Genomic DNA, 19,176 nt, shown 5'->3' with positions numbered 1-19,176 from the left:
TGCGTGGAAGTGGTGTATGTTTCAGTAGTTTGTTGAAGCGCCTTATAGTGCATACTGGTTTTTACGACAAACATATTTTCATGTTCTTTGTCCCTAGTTTATCATTTTAGTTCCATGCTGCTGTCCTTTCTTAGGTCAATTAATTATATATTTGTTGATGGTCACTAAGGTAATGCAGACAAGACTGCAGAGGTTTGTTGGCTACTGTATTAGTCATAAGATAAAAAATACAAATTTGGAGATTTGCCACTTTTTTTGTTAGGGCTACCTGTGTAAACACAGTCATATTGATCTTATTCCAGATAACTAGCAGAAATAGTTGCAGGTTTGTCTGACTGGAAAGCATGCAGTCTACACTTCCAGTGAAGTGTAGACCTGTGGAAAACCTTATGTAACTACTCCTGGCAAAGCAGACTTTTTTTCCCTTCCCGGCTGCTGCAACTTGACAGAACCTTTTCAACAAGCTCTTGAGTAACGAGAAGGTAAACTATTGTATGTTTTAGCTTTGCTCATTGGTTATGAAAGTAAGTGGTGAATGTGAGGACTTAAGGGTTTACGGCAAGGTTTGTTGCTCAGCTCCTTTTGTGGCCTGTTCTAACCGCTTTGACTCACCACCCCCAGATGCAGGGACAATAGAGGGGAAAGAATGGGTCTAGCCCATGTGAATGACTATGCAGATCTCATTGGTGAGGAGGTTGTGACCACTGAGCGTTATTCAATCTCTAGTTATTCACAACAGTCATGTGCATCTGTTGCTTATAGAAGTCACCAACTCCCTAATTTTACCCTCTTGTGTTTTAGATTGAAAACCATGCCGTTGTTATTGTAAGCTCACATACTGAGTTGTATACCGATTTACAGTACATCATAAAACAAAACACCCTCTCAAGAAAACTCCCTTGGTCTAATACTCCTATGGCTGGGTGGTTCTTTAGAATATACTGTACAGATTAGAGGAAACTGCGTGTACAACCATTCCCTTTTTTGAATTCCTTGTTGAGTAGTGCAGGTAAGCCTTCTACCTACAGCTACATGTTCACTTGTCCTGTTGTTCCGTGATGTCAGATGGACAGAGTATCAGGTCGTCTCCACATGACCCCAAATACAAACAAGACTCCTCAATGCATGGTGTGTGAAATAATACACAGCAGAGCACAGCACTGCAATTAAATGAAAAATTACCAGCATTTATAGAGCAGATCGATATCTATCTACAGAGAGGAAATAACAAATTAGCAGCTGATAAATCTGAGAGAAACTTGAAATTCACACCGTGGCTGCGTTGTAACAGGAACAGGAGCAACATGTGAGGGCCAATCACGTTGCAGTAACCTGAGGCGGTTACCTGACCCCACCATCCCTAGCTTTGCGTTCCTCCGGCACACTCAGAGGTACAGTACTCACAAAGCCACTCTATCGTTTGGTAAACATCGACTTGATCATATTCTGGGGTTGGAAGGGGCACAGTGATCCACAGAGTTGTCGCTGAGGCCCCGGGTGGCCCCCAAACCTTCCCTTTTGCTGTACTCCAATGTAGGCATGTCAGACGTCGTGTCCTGGAGGGCCCAAGAGCACAGTGACTGGAGCCAACCTGCAGCCGCAGCAGCAGCACCTCAGCAGGTCTGGATCTCTCTAATAGCAGGTGAGCTGGATCGATGGAAAACATATATCTCATTGCTGCCAGATCAACCTTTACTAGCATCAATTGGTACTATACTTCTGGGATTGGGATTTGTTTAATGTGGTATCTCTTCTAAGCTCCAATTGATTTGCAATAACCATATTATCAGATTTTTTTCTGTGAGGGGGAAAAGGTACAGTATTTATTGCAGTCTATGATTGAATGAAGTGAAGCAAACAGCTACTATGACAAATGACATTCTATCACAGATACACGTTTTCATGATTGATGGATGCAAGAGAAAATAATAGACGTGTGGTCAATAATCAAATTACTTGATTTTTAATGAGCAGGGCAGGGAAAAACTCTGGACATTACTGAGGTAGCCTCTTTAAAGGACGGTTCACTAAAAATACAAATGTATATGATTTTGTGCTTACCTAAATAAAGTAAACAAAAAACCCGGAGTACGCACATAGGGTCAATACGTTGAATCAACGTTGTTTCTAAGTCATTTTAATGAAATTACGATGAACCAACATGGAATAGACGTTGAATTGGGTGTGCCCAGTGGGTGTGCATGATGGCAATAAAATGGGTTTGCTTTTGTAACAGTATAACTTTAGTCCGTCCCCTCGCCCATACCGGGCTCGAACCAGGGACCCTCTGCACACATCAACAACTGACACCCACGAAGCATCGTTACCCATCGCTCCACAAAAGCCACGGCCCTTGCAGAGCAAGGGGAACCACTACTTCAAGGTCTCAAAGTGAGTGACGTCACCGATTGAAACGCTATTAGCGCGCACCACCGCTAACTAGCTAGCCATTTCACATCTGTTACACTGTCAGTCCACTCTCACTCACATCCTCTCATTGAGGGTGACCCACATAAACGCTGGTACGAGAGGATGATACCTAATTCTAGTGTCACAGTTTACTCACAGTACTTGTGTTTTTAAATAAAGATAAATTACATGTTGAGGGTGAGATTAAGCGGATATCAAGCGTGGTTGTGTATTGCATTGGGTTTATCAGATAAAACAAACACCATCTCACTTCTGAGACCAAGGGAGCGAATTCGGTTCATAGCCCCGACTTGATGATCCCAAGTCCAGAAAACAACATCTTAGCCATTACTCCAAGAGGTGCGAACTTCTTGACGAGATTGCAAAGTAGGTGTTTGGCTAAGGTCGCTACAATATTATCTTAAGTTTCAGTTGCTCAACCTATATATTTATTTATTCCTATATACTGTAGTCCATTAGCCAGAGGGCCAAATTTAACATAATTGTCCACTTTGGGGTGACAAAGTCTAATGATGATTTTCATTAAGGTCCATGTCTGTGGGTTATATTTTGGTATGATAACCACTTATAGGAGGTAGCTAAATATAGTTTCACTGCATTACATGTTATGACCCCTTTCCGGATATTGAGCATATTAAATTAAATGTTGTATTATAAGGGAACAATCTTCTCACACTAAAGCAATTCATATATCATTTACTTCATTATACACAACACAAATTAACGTATGAAACAATTGGATTGGTAATGACATCTCTATCCTCCTGAGACCCGTGATGATTATTATTATTAAATGTTTGGGGTGGGAAAAAAACATGTTACCAAGAAAGAAATTAGAACAAATATTGTTATTCATATTTTATTGCAAGTGCAAAATTGTCCTCTGTAGTGGTCATTGGGATCTAAATATGAAAAAATATATAACATTAAAATCAATGGGGACAGAAGGTGAAAAACAGTTGTGGGATCCGGGTGTTTATTTTACCTTTATTTAACTAGGCAGGTCAGTTAAGAACAAAATTCTTATTTTCAATGACGGCCTGGGAACAGTGGGTTGTTCAGGGGCAGAACGACAGATTTGTACCTTGTCAGCTCAGGGGTTTGAACTCGCAACCTTCCGGTTACTAGTCCAACGCTCTAACCACTACCACTCTGTACCACTCTGTGTACAGAGGACATTTCTTGATAAGCTCTTATTTAATGTGAAAGAAAGTATTACACAGTCCTGACAACTCCCTTAACTATTCCTGAGATATTCACTTACCAGAAAGAATTTGAATGTCAAATTCACAAAAATTATAATTACACACACTTCTTTTCAAATGTCCACCGCATGTGCTAATTTTGACCACAGCCATTTTTTTAAGAACCAGGAAGATGAAGCTGTCAAGGTCGCACCCCCACACATGATATCATTGAAAAGCCTAGAATGTCCTCTTAAAGGGACAACAGGACTTTTAAAATGTTTTCATTTCACCTTTATTTAACCAGGTAGGCTAGTTGAGAACAAGTTCTCCTTTGCAACTGCGACCTGGCCAAGATAAAGCAAAGCAGTGCGACAGAAACAACACAGAGTTACATGGAATAAACAAAACATAGTCAATAATACAGTAGAACAAAACGCCTTAATACAGTGACTGTATGGCCTCAGAGTTACGGACCAAGAACTGATGTTCACTAGAGAGGAAAAAAATGAATTGCTGGGTCTCAAGAGGCTATGGGCCCTTTAAAAAAGAAAAGCTGCACACTCTAGGAGCAATCATTTATTTCCACTGTTTTGAAAGCCAAGCTGTTTTCATCAGGGTATAATCTCTATTGGCCCACCTTGGGGGTTCAAAGGCCATACATGGGGGTACATCAAGATAGAATGGGCTGTAATGGGTGGCGTTCTATCAACACATGGTACCCAGCTGATTACTACACCAAATGTCATACAGCTACACTGAACAAAAATTTAAACGCAACATGCAACAATTTCAAAGATTCTACTTAGTTACAGTTCACATAAGGAAAGCAGTCAATTGAAGTAAATTCATTATGCCCTGGTCTATGGATTTCATATGATTGGGAATACAGATATGCATCTTTTGGTCACAGATACCTTGAACAAAAAAAAGGAATGGGTGTGGACATGAAAATCTGTCAGTATCTGGTGTGACCACCATTTGTGCAACACATCTCCTTCGCATAGAGTTGATCAGGCTGTTGATTGTGGCCTGTGGAATGTTGTCCCACTCCCCTTCAATTGCTGTGCGAAGTTGCTGGATATTGGCGGGAACTGGAACACGCTGTCGTACATGTCAATCCATAGCATCCCAAACATGCTCAATTGGTGACATGTCTGGTGAGTATGCAGGCCATGGAAGAACTGGGACATTTTCAACTTCCAGGAATTGTGTACAGATCCTTGTGACATGGGACCGTGCATTTTCATGCTACAACACGAGGTGGTGGCGGCTGAAGTATGACACGTCAATGGGTCTCAGGATCCCGTCACGATATCTCTATGCATTCAAATTTCCATCGACAAAATGCAATTGTGTTCATTGTTCAAAGCACGCAGATGAACTACCCTGAGACGGCTTTTGACAGTTTGTGCAGAAATTCTTCGGTTGTCCAAACCCACAATTTCATCAGCTGTTTGGGTGGCTAGTCTCAGACTATCCCGCAGGTGAAGAAGTCGGATGTGGAGGTCCTGGGCTGACGTGGTTATACGTGGTATGGTGTTGTGAGGCCGGTTGGACAGCCAAATTCTCTAAAATGACATTGGAGGCAAAATTAATGTTAATGATAATAATAATAATAATACCATGATTTTGGGGATTTTCACAATTGTATCCATAGAAGGGTCATTTGGAGGAAGGATTCTTGACATATATTTGACATTTGAATCTTAAAACATAATTGAGAAATAACTTACTCAGGCCTCCTAATAAAACACCATATAGTTCCATCTGTTGTGCTACAGAGAAAATATTGGTGTCATGTGAAGCTTTACCACTTGCTCTAATATGAGTAGTGTTTTGATTTCAACAATTTCTTATATTAATGTATTATTATTGATAAATATTAACATTAATATTGAAAACATGCTGTTTTTGATATGGCAATAGTTTATATACAGTACCAGTCAACAGTTTGGACACACCTACTCCTTCTAAGGTTTTTCTTAATTTTTTAAAAACTTAAAAACTAAAAAAAAATCTAAATTGTAGAATAATAGTGAAGACATCTAAACTATGAAATAAGACATGAAATCATGTAGTATCCGAGAAAGTGTTAAACAAATCAAAATATATTTAACATTTGAGATTCTTCAAAGTAGCCATCCTTTGCCTTGATGACAGCTTTGCACACTTTTGTCATATACACTGCATTCTAACAAACTGCCGGTAATGAGGGCATCAACTCACATAGCTAGTGAAGTATTAAAGCTTCAGCCTTTATAGATGATGTCTAGTTCCACTATTTATGGAGAATTGTATAGTTTAGTTTAGGGCTTCTGCAATGTGTAATGGTTAGTGGCTGTCGAGGGCATCAGCAATAGTCCAATTGCTGAAAGGCTGGCTTTTTTTCTAATCACCAATTGCATAACTTCAATTAAATGTGTATTTTAACTAATGAACCACTGAACTAATGGCTACAAAATGATTAGGTAACATATTTCATTAAATAACATGCAAGGTTGAAGAGGTTACAGAGCATCGTTTTAAGGTGGTCAGGGACAGAAGAGCTTATGAATCACCAATGTTCCTATTGTGTTTACCTAAATCTTTGCATTATCACACTGAGACAACTCAACAGATGGCAGAGCACACCTTTCCATTTGGAAACTTGGTTATTCACCAGCAGTTTTCCTCTTGTTATATGTCACTCACTGACAAGTCACTCAATTAGCCCATGTCAGTTAACATTTTTTAAATTGGTTACTTAGTCTAGCCAGCGATCTTAACTTGTAATAATCATGGCCGAATTACCGACCGGGCACGTGCCCAGAGGCCCTGATCTCCAGGGAAACCCCAATGAATTGTGTTAGTCACTCTCATTCAGATATCATATTAACATGGCATAAGTTAAGGCAAAATGTTTATAATTGCAGGAAATTACCCGTAAAACAACAACAAAAAGTTATGTAAAGTAAAACATATTTATTTACCTTTTGTTAAAGAAGCACTTTCAAACTTTAAAAAAAATAATTTCAGCCAGTAGTTTTGAAAGAGGTGCTCAGGAGCCAAAAGTTGTCCCTGTTTTTTTTGTGTACTATGTCATCAAATTGTGCAAGCTGATTCCGGTCATCAGTCGAGCGGTGTTTCCTCTGACACAGTGGTGCATCTGACATTAGGGTTAAGAGAGCAGTGTGATAAGAAGTAGGGGGGCAGGCGTGTCATGTTTCGGAGAACTCTGGAGCAGTGGAAACGCGTTCTCTGGAGTGATGAATTCACCATCTGGCAGTCCAATGGCCGAATCCAGGAGAAGGCTAACAGAGGAGAACGCGGATGCCAGGAGAATGCTACCTGCCCGAATGCATAGTGTCCACTGTAAAGTTTGGTGGAGGAGGAATAATGGTTTAGGGCTGTTTTTCATGCTTTGGGCTAGGCCCCTTAGTTCCAGTGAAGGGAAATCTTACGCTACAGAATACAATTACGTTCTAGACGATTCTGTGCTTCCAACTTTGCAACAGTTTGGGGAAGGCCTTTTCTTGTTTCAGAATGACAATGCCTCCCCGCACAAAGCGAGGTCCATACAGAAATGGTTTGTAGAGAGTGGTGTGGAAGAACTTGACTGGCCTGCACAAAGCCCTGACCTCAACTTCATTGAACACTTTTTGGATTAATTGGAATGCCGACTGTGAGCCAGGCCTGATCGCCAGACCTCACTAATGTTCTTGTGGATGAATGGAAGCAAGTCCCCGCAGCAATGTTCCAACATCTAGTGGAAAGCCTTCCCAGGAGAGTGGTGGCTGTTATAGCAGCAAAGGGGGGGACCAACTCCATATTAATGCCCACGATTTTGTAATGAGATGTTCGACGAGCAGGTGTCCACTTACTTTTGGTCATATAGTGTATGTAGAATGCTCTATTGTTGTTTAATAGTCATTTTCAATTAGAATGCGAACATTCTAATTTGTGTCAACATTATTTTATCAGCCAGCAAACATTCTATTGTAGCTACAACATATACAGTATAAATGTGTGAAAAACATAGAAAGCTACTTTGTTGGAGAGGTTATCATATCAATTTGGTCAGGGGCTTGTGGGGAACAATTTAAAACGATTAACCCTTTGCTACCCAAAAGTGTACAAATCTTTCTGCTTGACATGGACCAATAGTTCTGGGTGGTTTATATAGCATTTTATAAACTGGGTGGTTCAAGCTCTGAATGCTGATTAGCTGAAAACCATGGTATATCAGACCGTATACCATGGGTATGACAAAACATGAATTATGTTGGTAACCAGTGGTCTAAAGTACTTAATTAAGTAAAAATACTTTAAAGCACTACTTAAGTAGTTTTGGGGGGTATCTGTACTTTACTATTTCTATTTTTGACTATTTTTACTTTTACTTCACTACATTCCTAAAGAAAATTCTGTACTTTTTTCTCCATACATTTTCCCTGACACCCAAAAGTACTTGTAACATTTTGCATGCTTAGCAGGACAGAAAATGGTCCTATTCGCACACTTATCAAGAGAACATCCCTGGTCATCCCTACTGACTCTGATATGGCTGACTAACTAAACACAAATGCCATGTTTGTAAATGATGTCTGAGTGTTGGAGTGTGACCTGGCTATCTGTAAATAAATACAAAACCAGATAATTGTGCCGTCTGGTTTGCTTAATATAAGGATTTTTTATTATTATTTGTACTTTTACTTTTGATAATTAAGTATATTTTAGCAACTACATTTACTTTTGATACTTAAGTACATTTAAAACCAAATACTTTTAGACTTTTACTCAAGTTGTATTTTACTGGGTGACTTTCACTTTTACTTGAGTAATTTTCTAGTAAGGTATCTTTACTTTTACTCAAGTACGAGAATTTAGTACTTTTTCCACCACTGTTGGTCACCAGTTTAAAATAGCAATAAGGCACATCGGGGGTTTGTGATATATGGCCAATATACCACTGCTAAGGGCTGTGTTCTAGCACTCCGTCATGCCTTAGCACAGCCCTTAGCCGTGATATATTGGCCGTATACCACACCCCCTCGGGCCATGTTGCTTAATTCATCTCTGTTAACTCAGAAGTCAAATATTGTGTAATTTGGTCAGTTGCACACAGAATTTGCTCACGGGAGATTTAATAGCATCTCATTCTCATGATGTTATTTTGCATTTCCTATCAGATATAACTTTGTCAATAATTCACTGGGCCGTGCTGAACAGGCATACAAAGTGTCTTACTCAAATAGGCCTGTTTACACAGTGTTGCTTACACATACTGTTATAGAGTTTTTATTATACTATTTACTGTGCCCTTAACTCTATTGTTGAGTATCGGCACAAGTGATTTTGATCGCTGATTGGTTGAGGTAGACGTGACCTAGCAACGTGCCTTTGTGTGGTGATTGGATGGATACCATGTGACGCCCTATCCGCAATCATGGCAGGGAAAAGATTTGTGCGGTGTGGGAAAGAAGTGAAGAGGACGTCTGTTGTTTGTAATGCATTGATATTTTCCTCAGTTGTTAACGCTGCGCGGAATGAAACCAAGAGGCATGCAAATATTTTTTTGCTGCAGGGCTTCACTTTATCCTTGGGCATGGATTTCGAATCGGAATGTCCAAATGACGTGTAATTTATTCTTTCAGCCTAGACAGAGTAGAGCAAAGTGCGTGGTTAGCAACTAGGATAGCTTCTGTCTATCCAGCTAACTTCATTACTGTACTTTAAAAAATACATATAGATAGCTAGATAACGGTATCAGACTAACTTTTTCCCAGTTTAGTTGGTATTTGCAACTTGTCTGTGTCGATGCCTCTCGACAGTCTTAAACATTCTGCTATTCTTTCAACTTTGTTTAAAATGGCAGACGACATAGAATTGATAGGAGCTTCTGAATTTATAAAAGGTAAGTGGAAATGATGTAGTTGTGTGAACTTGCTAACGTTAACTAACAGTTATCAAGTTAGCCAACTCAATAACGTTAGTATTTCGCCAACCTGGCTACTAACTAGTTAGCGCGAGCGAGCCAATGTACTGGTCAGACTCCTCTCTGTCTGTGACACGTGTTCGAGAACTGCAAACTTGATTACTCATATTTAACTATTTTCAAAGTAAATGAAACTAGCGAATTAATCTGCCATTTTGAGTTTAAAACTGACATTTGCTTGAACGTAGCAAGCTTTCTACGGCAAGTCACGCTACTTATTAATGACCGCTTGCGGGAAGCGAGAGAGACAGTCGCATGAGTAAAACAATGTTGCCATAAACGCATTCTTCCTTTTGTAAAGTGTGTGGTGGATGGTGGTTTTTATGGTCCCGCAATGTTTGTTGTTAAATGTATCCATGTTTTTTTTTTTCCAGATCGATTATATTTTGCTACCCTAAGAAGCAAACCAAAAAGCACTGCAAACACACACTACTTCTGCACGGATGACGAATTTATCTATGAAAAGTACGTTTTTTTTTTTGTGTGTGTTCTCCCTCCCAGAATCTCTTCTCACTTCCGTTCGCTTCAGTGCATTTGATTACCTACACTTTATTGGACAGCGGCAACAAGTCGCTTGGGCTGTTGAGGGAGCTTTCATTGCAATTATGTAACAGCTTTTCATTATACGTTTTCCAACGCAGATTAATATAACCATTGTGTTCCACTCTGCTTGGGGTTGACCAATGGTTTACACAAGGTTAACCCTCCCCGCTGTGGTTACAATACACACATATTTAATTGATAATACATATAGCAGATGGGGTAAATTACTGAATAGGATAGCTTAGTCATCTCTGTATTAGACATTTCTATTTAGAATATCAAGAATTTAAATAAGTAGTCTGACATTTTTAAATGTTAATTATATTTCAGCTTCTATGCAGATTTTGGACCCCTCCACCTAGCCATGCTGTATAGATATTGTTGTAAACTCAACAAAAAGCTGAAGGTAAGTCATGTGCATCTATCTCAAGCCTTACCTCCCTCAGTAAGAATGTACAGTATGCATCTGTGACAACAAAACCACTTGTGTAATTCTACCTCCCACACCCTAATTGACAACTGCAAGGTTTGTGACATTTGAAAACATGGCAACGCATACAGTAGTGTGGTTTATGGGGTTAGTTATTAGATAATTACAAAACCCACACATTTTTTCCTCGACCTAGAGTGTAGTTACTTGCAAGGACAATAATAAATTCATAGGCCCTACCAAACATTTTTCTGTTTGACAGTGCCTCGCATTGTGAAACTTGAAGGGTAGGAATGGAATGAATGGACAAAACAAAAGTCCTCAGACCGTGTAAATTAGGGCTTTGGCGAAGTTATTGGTGTTCTGTTTTTAGCCACCCTACACCTGTCCCAAAGCTGCGTTGTCACTTTCCCTCGGGCAGAGAGAGTCAATGGAGATGCCAGGATAAGCTGGCCTTCATTGCTCCCCGTTGCTCAGCAGTTTTATTGGGCTGACACAACACCAAAATCTAGTCCAACTTGTAGTATAAGGGGTCTAGGTGATGTGATGTTCTATCTAGGTCTACTCAATTTTAGCTTTCAATTGCCCTTTTAAAAGGCCCACCAGGCCAAACCTTCACAAGACCCTAGTCAAGGGGAGGTCCCATCGCTTTTGTGTAACTCGGTTATTCTCAACTGGATGGGTGCAGGGTGACTGAGTAAAAAAATATATATATATATATTTTTTTTAAATACTCCAGTCTGACCTTAAATTACATAAACCAGGTAGAAGTTAGGTAGAAATTATGAAATAAAATGTTTAAATAATGTTACTTCAGACTTTTTAAAATTCATCCTTCATTCACAGTATTATCAATATTTTCTTTGATTTTGTGGTCTCAAACCAGAGTTTATTAACATTCTTCATCAAGAATATTAGCATCATTTAATAATTGAAAGAGGTGGGAATGTTGTTCCGTTGACATATAATTGCTACATTTACTATCAATATAGTATTAAAAATCGTTTTCAGATTGTATTTTGGTGATAATTTTTTGCCACATGAATATTGCGTTACGACTGAAACAACTTGGAACAATTTGGGTCCCGAGGCAAAGCCAGCTGAAAATCACTTGTCTAACTCATGTCCTTCTACCACCTTGTGAATGTAACTCTCAGATCGTGTCATTAATAGAGGTCTGCGTCTGTCTTTTTGTCCTGTCAATTTTCCATCGATGCAGACAATCTGTAGGTCTGTCATATGTAGATGTTGGTCAATGTTGAAGGTAAAGTCTCAAGCAAGCATGATGTTTTTACCACTGCCCCATTTCTCTCCATGCCCCTGCGCTTCACCCTCCGGTGTTTGTGTTATGAACAGCTTGTTGCCTTAGGGACGGCATTCCTTTGAACCTCACTGGTTTGAATCTGCTGCATGACAAGCTGAGTGTCGTCTGGAGAGAAAAATACAAGGAAAAGTGGACAACCCTCATTGAGAAATGCTGAAATGAAACAGTTTGGAGGCTGAAATGTCTGTGAAATGAGTCAGGTTGTCCCTTTGACAATTACTCTTTGACCATCCCACACCTGTTGGACTTGAGTCTATTTGATTTGTGTTTTTGCCCCCACTCATCTACCCTGTTTCCACATCCTCTCACCACTCATGCATGTGTATGGCCTGGCCTCGGTTTCGTTTAACTTAACCTGTTTAGTGATGCATTTCAACTTTCTTTTTTGCCCTGACCTTTACCCAGAGAGGATCAAGGAAGTGTAAACGTCTGTCACTGCTCACTACATTTGTGAAGTCGAGTAGACTCAAAACCATAAATCAAATCCATCCATGTGTATTGCTTCAATATCGTGGAGGTTTAGGCCTACTATTTTAGGTCTAGACCTACATCATCTAGCAAACCTTGTTAGATAGTCTGAAGTATTTAGCATATAAAGTGAAAACATTACAGCAGATTAAAAGTCTGTTTTCCCCAGAATCCAATATAGGCTATATTTTCATGGTTACATTTCTCTAAGATATAGCAATTTAATTTCTCTATAAACACTAGCATATTGGTGCCATAAATGCAACAAGTAGGTCACTTCCCTCAGGCCTAGATGATGGTATTGATTCATGACCAGGCCCGATGTCTTTTGCTATGGTAAAATATTCCTCCCACACCCGTCCAATGGAAGTTGCTGCCTATGTTTTCCTCTCGGAGGAAAAGACTGAGGTCATCCTTACAAGCCTGTACAGTTTAATTTCCATACCACACTTCAATTAGTATAGAGACTTGAGCATGCTGCTCCTCACATTTCTGATTAGGCCTATGTAGCAGCGACTGGATTTGTGTCTATCTTCTAGCTTGCCTTTGCTGCTTCCAAGTGCTTTGGCCCCCTCTGGCAGTGATTCTGAACGAAAACATGGCACACGCTTTCACACACACCTGCAGCCCACCTGTCCTGCCAGCGGTGATGACATCCTGTCTGCATCTGAACATATCAGGGTTTTTCTGAATCAAAAACGTGCTTAGGGGGTGGGCGAGGCAGTGGGCGTGTCGGCCCATCGTTTCGGCCCCCATCTTGGCGGTGTAGAGGATTTAGTGAATTTTTAAGCCAATTTCCTGCAATTCTACAAATTTCTCCATGGCGCTGAGAGATTTGTGCAGTTTTAAAGCAATTCTCCTGCAATTCTATGCATTTTGCCATGGCTAATGCTGTTCTTTTGCTGAAACATAACAAAATCAATACTGCAAAATTAATTGGTTTTGGATTTTTTTTTCAATTCTCCCTGACTGTCTAGCTAGTGATTGTTAGTTCTCAAAGATTATGTTATAATTAACTTTTTTTTTGTCATTTTAAGTTTACACTGAAAGCCTTTTTCCATTGTGAAAATTATTTAAAAGTTGTATATATTTTTTCATAGCTTGTCCTGGGCGTCCCGAAAACAGTTAGGCGGCCCGGCCCGCCCAAGGATTTCAATGGCAGAAAAAAACTTTCGTTTGAGTAATATCATATACAAGCCAGAACTAGATGTTCTCTCAGGTCTTTTAATTAGCTCAAACTGCCATGTTCTTGCATCTTTCTCTTGAGTAGAAAATAGGAAGCTGACGAGTTCATCGTTGTTGATTTCTATTTTCTGCCACTATATAAATACATGATCATGCATAGTACTGTACAACCTATGGTCACCTAACCATCGTTTAGACATGGTTTGGTTGAGTTTGACTCATCCAGTGTTTGTGGATATCTTGATCAATTGTTCTAATCTAAATACCTTTAATGTGATGATGTTTTAATGGTTGTTTTTTTTTCCCCTTACGTGTGTTCTCTCCTTTTGTCTGCAGTCCTTCACACTGACCAGAAAGCGAATCGTACACTACACCAGCTTTGACCAGCGGAAAAGGGCCAACGCTGCTGTTTTAATCGGTGCCTATGCTGTGAGTGTCCTCTCTCTCGCTCACTGCAGGGAAAGAAAGTTATGCAAGGGGAATAGTGTATTTTGGGGCATTATGTCATGCTGCACCTCCCTAAGTAATGCAGCTCAACTCATTTTGCTTTAGTATCAATATACCCAGATGGGCCGATGCACATTTTCCCTAGCGTATTGTTTTTATTTGGTTTCACCGGTATTGTTGTCAATCAAGGCCTTTTTGAGTGCTTCTTTCAGCCAGTGCTGGCTAACTTCAAGGTGACAACCCCTGCAGTTTTAGCCATGCCAGCCAGATCTCTCTGACTCCCTTGGAGTCAGAATAGAAACGGATGGGAGCTGCTGATTTTATATATAGTCAGCCCTATTGTCCTCAATGTCCTGCCACAATGGCTCTATCTTCCAGCCCTTTTGAATGCCCAGCAGCTCCTGTTGCACTAGGCCCTATTCATTTGGCCCCTTGCTGCCAGCCATCCATGGTTGGAAGCGAAAGGACAGCCTTCAATCAGATACCAGCCTTAACTGTAATGTGTGACGGCATCCCCTGCCAGCTGGCTGCTCTGTCACGTGGCAGTAAACTTGGGGATTTATGTAGTGCTTCTGTTGCTGTGATGATGACATGGCTTATGACAGATGACATGATGATTATCTCCGGCAATGTGGGTCAGTAGTGTTTCACTTAGTGGACTGTGCCCAGTCTTTACCCCAAGGGAACAGACGGAGCGGTCAGCATCGGTCATGACAACCTTTTGTATATAACTTAAGGCCCTTCTCTGAATATTTCCATTGTGATGCCCAGCATCTAGAGGCTTTAATAAACCTGAACTTGACCCTCCTCTAAGGTAAGCACGATATATGCTATATCGGGCTTCATTCTGGTTTTGGCCCTTAATGTCCAAACGCATGGTTGATTAACCACAGTTGTGTATCTCAACCATGTTTACAGTTTCTTAACTAGCTAGCCTATCTAAATCCCCAAGTAATATTGTATTGCTGGCCTGGGTTCGATTGAATAGGGCCTTTTGTCTGTAGCACTCTTTGTCTTGCTAGCAGGCAAGGCAGGCCACATAGCTCTGGGAGGAGATATTAATAAGCAGCGTTGCAGCAGGGGGCATGCTGGATTATAATCTGGATTTGGGTTCCTATCCTGGATAACAGTGGCAGGAGGAAGGTTGCATGCCGTAATACCCCCTGGTCCTCCCCAAACAATAGACACCCCTGAAGTGAACCCTGTATAACATACTGTCCTATGCACAGCTGTACTTAAGGTTCCATGCTAGCTTTGTCCTCTCAGCATGTCTAGACACTAGCCATATTGACACATGGTCAGATGCTCTTCAATATTTATCCATGTGGGAAGGAATTTGTTGTACTGCACTTTCTAACAACAAATAGGAGTTGATCTACTCACCTTAAAGGATAAGTTTACCCCAAATTCACAAACTCCCAAGTGATTCCGTACATTGAAACTAGTTAAGTGGAGTTTGTCCCCCTTTCTCCATGTAGTGCTGTACTGAAACCGCTGCAAAAAAGGTTCACGTGACTCGTGACGTTGCTGGATACAGGCCTCGCTCTGCTCTGTTGCCAGTGAATTGATGATTCAGAAATTGTGTATTGAAAGCGTATGTCCAAATTAGCTATTTTTGTTAAAATTATTTGTGGTTTTGAGTAAGGAAATGTGTACTTTTACACCTGAAACAATTTCCCTAATTTATATAATTGTTTTATGTTGGCGACTGCCACAGTAGCTGAGATGGATAACAGCAGTGCTCTCGGGGGAATCCCTGCTATGTAGAAACTTCACATGATGACCTTATTCCCAGATGTGTTTTTTTTCTTCTGAGAAGTGTAGACCGCGTTACACATTAGTTTATACAAGGTAAACAACAACCTATAAATTTGTCTGACGACAAAATACTCGCAAGTTGTGAAGAAGTCTGGAAAGTCACCAACGGTGTCGTCGAACCGTATTTATTTGAGCCTGAGTATTTGGATGAAGAATTGAGGCAAATTGAGCTTCAGTTGGCAGTCGCTGCCGCAGCAGTAGCTGCACCACTGACCCAACTCATGCCCAGGATCAACAGACTGGTGGTGCAGTTTTGGCAATTATGCTCCTCTCACCCCCCCCCCCCCGTCATAAATTAATAGGGTATATAGAGTTCATTCAGAAAGTAATCAGACCCCCTGACATTTTCCACTTTTTTTATTTTCTTTAACTTTGGACTTATTCTAAAATGGATTAAAATATATATATATATATATATATATGCTTATCAATCTACACACAATACCCAATACTGACAAGGCAAAAACAGGTATTTAGATTTTTTTTGCAAATGTATAATTTTTTTTATTTCCGTAAGTATTCAAACCCTTTACGCACACCTGTATTTGGGGAGTTTCTCCCATTTCTTCTCTGCAGATCCTCTCAAGCTCTGTCCGGTTGGATGGGGAGCATCGCTGCACAGCTATTTTCAGGTCTCTCCAGAGATGTTAGATCGGGTTCAAGTCTGGCCCCTGGCTGGGCCACTCAAGAAACTTCAGAAACTTGTCCTGAAGCCACTCCTGCGTTTTGGGCTTTTTTGCTTTCGGTCATTGTCCTGTTGGAAGGTGAACCTTTACCACAGTCTGAGGTCCTGAGTGCTCTGGAGCAGGTTTTCATCAAGGATTTCTTTGTACTTTGCTTCGTTCATCTTTCCCTCAATCCTGACTAGTCCATGCCGCTAAAAAACATCCCCACAGCATGATGCTGCTACCACCATGCTTCACCGTAGGGATGGTGCTAGGTTTCCTCCAGATGTGACGCATGGCATTCAGGCCAAAAGAGTTCAATCTTGGTTTCATCAAACCAGAGAATCTTGTTTCTTATGGTCTGAGTCCTTTAGGTGGATTTTTCCAAACTCCAAGTGGGCTGTCATGTACCTTTTTTACTGAGGACTGGCTTCCGTCTGGCACTCTAGAGCTCTGTCAGTGTGACCATCAGGTTCTTGGTCACCTCCCTGACCAAGGCCCTTCTCCCCTGAGTGCTCAGTTTGGCTGGGCGGCCAGCTCTAAGAAGAATCTTGGTAGTTCCAAACTTATTCCATTTAAGAATGATGGAGTCCAGTGTGTTCTTCAATGCTATAAAAAAAATTGCTACCCTTCCCCAGATCTGTGCCTCGACACAATCCTGTCTCAGAGCTCTACGGACAATACCTTTTGACCTCATTGCTTAGTTTTTGCTCTGACATGTAATGTCAACTGTGGGACCTTATATAGACAGGTGTGTGCTTTTCCAAATCATGTCCAATCAATTGAATTTACCACAGGTGGACTACAATCAAGTTGTAGAAACATCTCAAGGATGATCAATGGAAACAGGATGCACCTGAGCTCAATTTCGAGTCTCATAGCAAAGGGTCTGAATACTTCTGTAAAAAAAAAAAAGTTTAAGAAACAGAGGCGCAGAATTTTTTTCACCTGTTTTTGCTTTGTCATTATGGGGTGTTCTGTGTAGATTGCTGAGGAACTTTCTTTTATTGAATCCATTTTAGAATAAGGCTGTAGCGTAACAAAATGTGGAAAAAGTCAAGTGGTCTAACTACTTTCAGAGTGCACTGTATGCTGACCTGTAGAGCACATCTAGGCCTTTATGTTTACATTATATGGTGCAATGGTAATAACACAATAAGAACACCTGCAACTTCAAGAATTAAACTCCACTGAACTTGTTTCGATGTATGCAATCACTTGGGAGTTTCTGGATTTTGGGTAGACTCCTTTTTAAAGGGGATATAGCTATTTAAGGGATTTATAAATTAATGATATGTACCCATTGATTCTTGACGAATATAACTTATAAATGCCTCATGAGCTTAGTTTAAATGTTGTACCTTCAGAAGCCAAACTATATAAGCTGTTTTACTCTGTAAACAACGCAGGGGTTGGAACAAATTATTTTTCAATAGTTTCGTTCTGAACATTTCCAACAAGCAAAAAGTTCTGAACCAGTTCAAACCATAAAGTAACATTTTATATCGTTCCTTTTTAAACATGTTTTTATATATAGCTCAACATTAATCAATCAGTGCTTATAGAGCACCAATCAGTGACTCGCATCCTTCAGAGCGTTGGCTTAACGTTGGACCAGAGATGGCTAACAAGCTTTGTGTGTGCAGAGCGGCAGCAGAATACATTTCCTGTATTGGCCAATAGGAGACTGGTAACGTTGTTGGAAGAGTATTGCACTGATGGTGTGTCTAATCTGTCACTCGGTGACCCTCATTTTAAGCTGCTATCACTTATTCCTTCCTAGACCATCTCTCCAGGGTAGATGCACAAAACGAAGCGCTGAGCTAAATTTTGCCTGAACCTTGACCGATGCCCAAGATCAACTTTTCATTCATTGACACTGAAATATCACGTTCTCTTTCAAAACCAAGCCATATAGTGTCTCCCAGCTGCATGAGTCATTAGCTCTCAAATGCACACTGAGGACATAGCATTCAGAAATCAATATCGTGCCTGATGAACTGCGATTTAACCAATTTAGATGGGATATGGGATGGGATGTTTGTCTGCGTTGTTATAACCTCTGTAGCTACATCATGTGGATTGTGTTGACTTTAATAAGGAGAGAATGTACTGGGAACACGGCAGGGAGGTCTGCTACTCCCTGTGTTTTCGTTCCAAGTGGGTCTCCATTGATCCGGTCACGTGATTGTGTGGGCTCTGAGGAGCCCTCCTGGCCCTGCTCTCATTACAGAAGTGTGATGCTGCTCTTTAATACAAATGACCCGCTTTCAACCCGAGAGGATTATGTGGGACAAACAGCTGGCCCACATTCTGTAGGATGGATCACGTGGGACAACACACTCCCACACCAGCGGAATAGTTTAATCTGGTGCGTGTTTGATGGATCCAATTGTCTGACTGGTGAATATTTCATGAAGCGGGAGCAGGAATAACAAAGCTCTGTTCTACTTGCTGAGAAGACGCCGGCTTCATGCACTGTTTGGCCTCCGTGTCACCAGACCCACTGACACAAAAGCTGCATTCACAAGCCCACTCTCCCATGCATGGCCCCTAGTCGAGACAAATCATCCAGTCAACCTTTGAATATTGGCACTCTAGGCCAGATTTGCTAATTGTTCAAGCCAGGGTCCTGTTACAGCAGTTGGGTGTAAGAAAGTTGGTCTTAAACGCTAGGTCGGTTGGCGTAGCTACATCCGACTTTG

General features: G+C 40.7%; 1 protein-coding gene across 6 annotated transcripts in view; it reads left to right on the top strand.

Annotated features, from left to right (window-relative positions):
• Positions 1-9,006: 9,006 nt before the first annotated feature.
• LOC139409039 (dual specificity protein phosphatase CDC14AB-like) overlaps positions 9,007-19,176 on the top strand; it is a 48,581-nt gene continuing 38,411 nt past the window's right edge. Inside the window, exons 1-4 of one of the 6 annotated variants that reach the window (XM_071153699.1) lie at positions 9,007-9,510; positions 9,966-10,056; positions 10,465-10,540; positions 13,878-13,970. In XM_071153699.1, coding sequence (XP_071009800.1) covers positions 9,414-9,510; positions 9,966-10,056; positions 10,465-10,540; positions 13,878-13,970 — 357 coding nt within the window. In that variant the 5' untranslated portion in view covers positions 9,007-9,413. The remainder of the gene's footprint in view (positions 9,511-9,965; positions 10,057-10,464; positions 10,541-13,877; positions 13,971-19,176) is intronic. The other 5 variants (XM_071153700.1, XM_071153696.1, XR_011634352.1 and 2 more) reach the window with 5 other exon arrangements.

The sequence above is a fragment of the Oncorhynchus clarkii genome, chromosome 5 (assembly GCF_045791955.1).
Source record: "Oncorhynchus clarkii lewisi isolate Uvic-CL-2024 chromosome 5, UVic_Ocla_1.0, whole genome shotgun sequence".
In the NCBI taxonomy this organism is placed as follows: Eukaryota; Metazoa; Chordata; class Actinopteri; order Salmoniformes; family Salmonidae; genus Oncorhynchus; species Oncorhynchus clarkii.
Note: the sequence above shows the minus strand (reverse complement) of the source record. Positions and strands in the feature narration are given on the sequence as shown.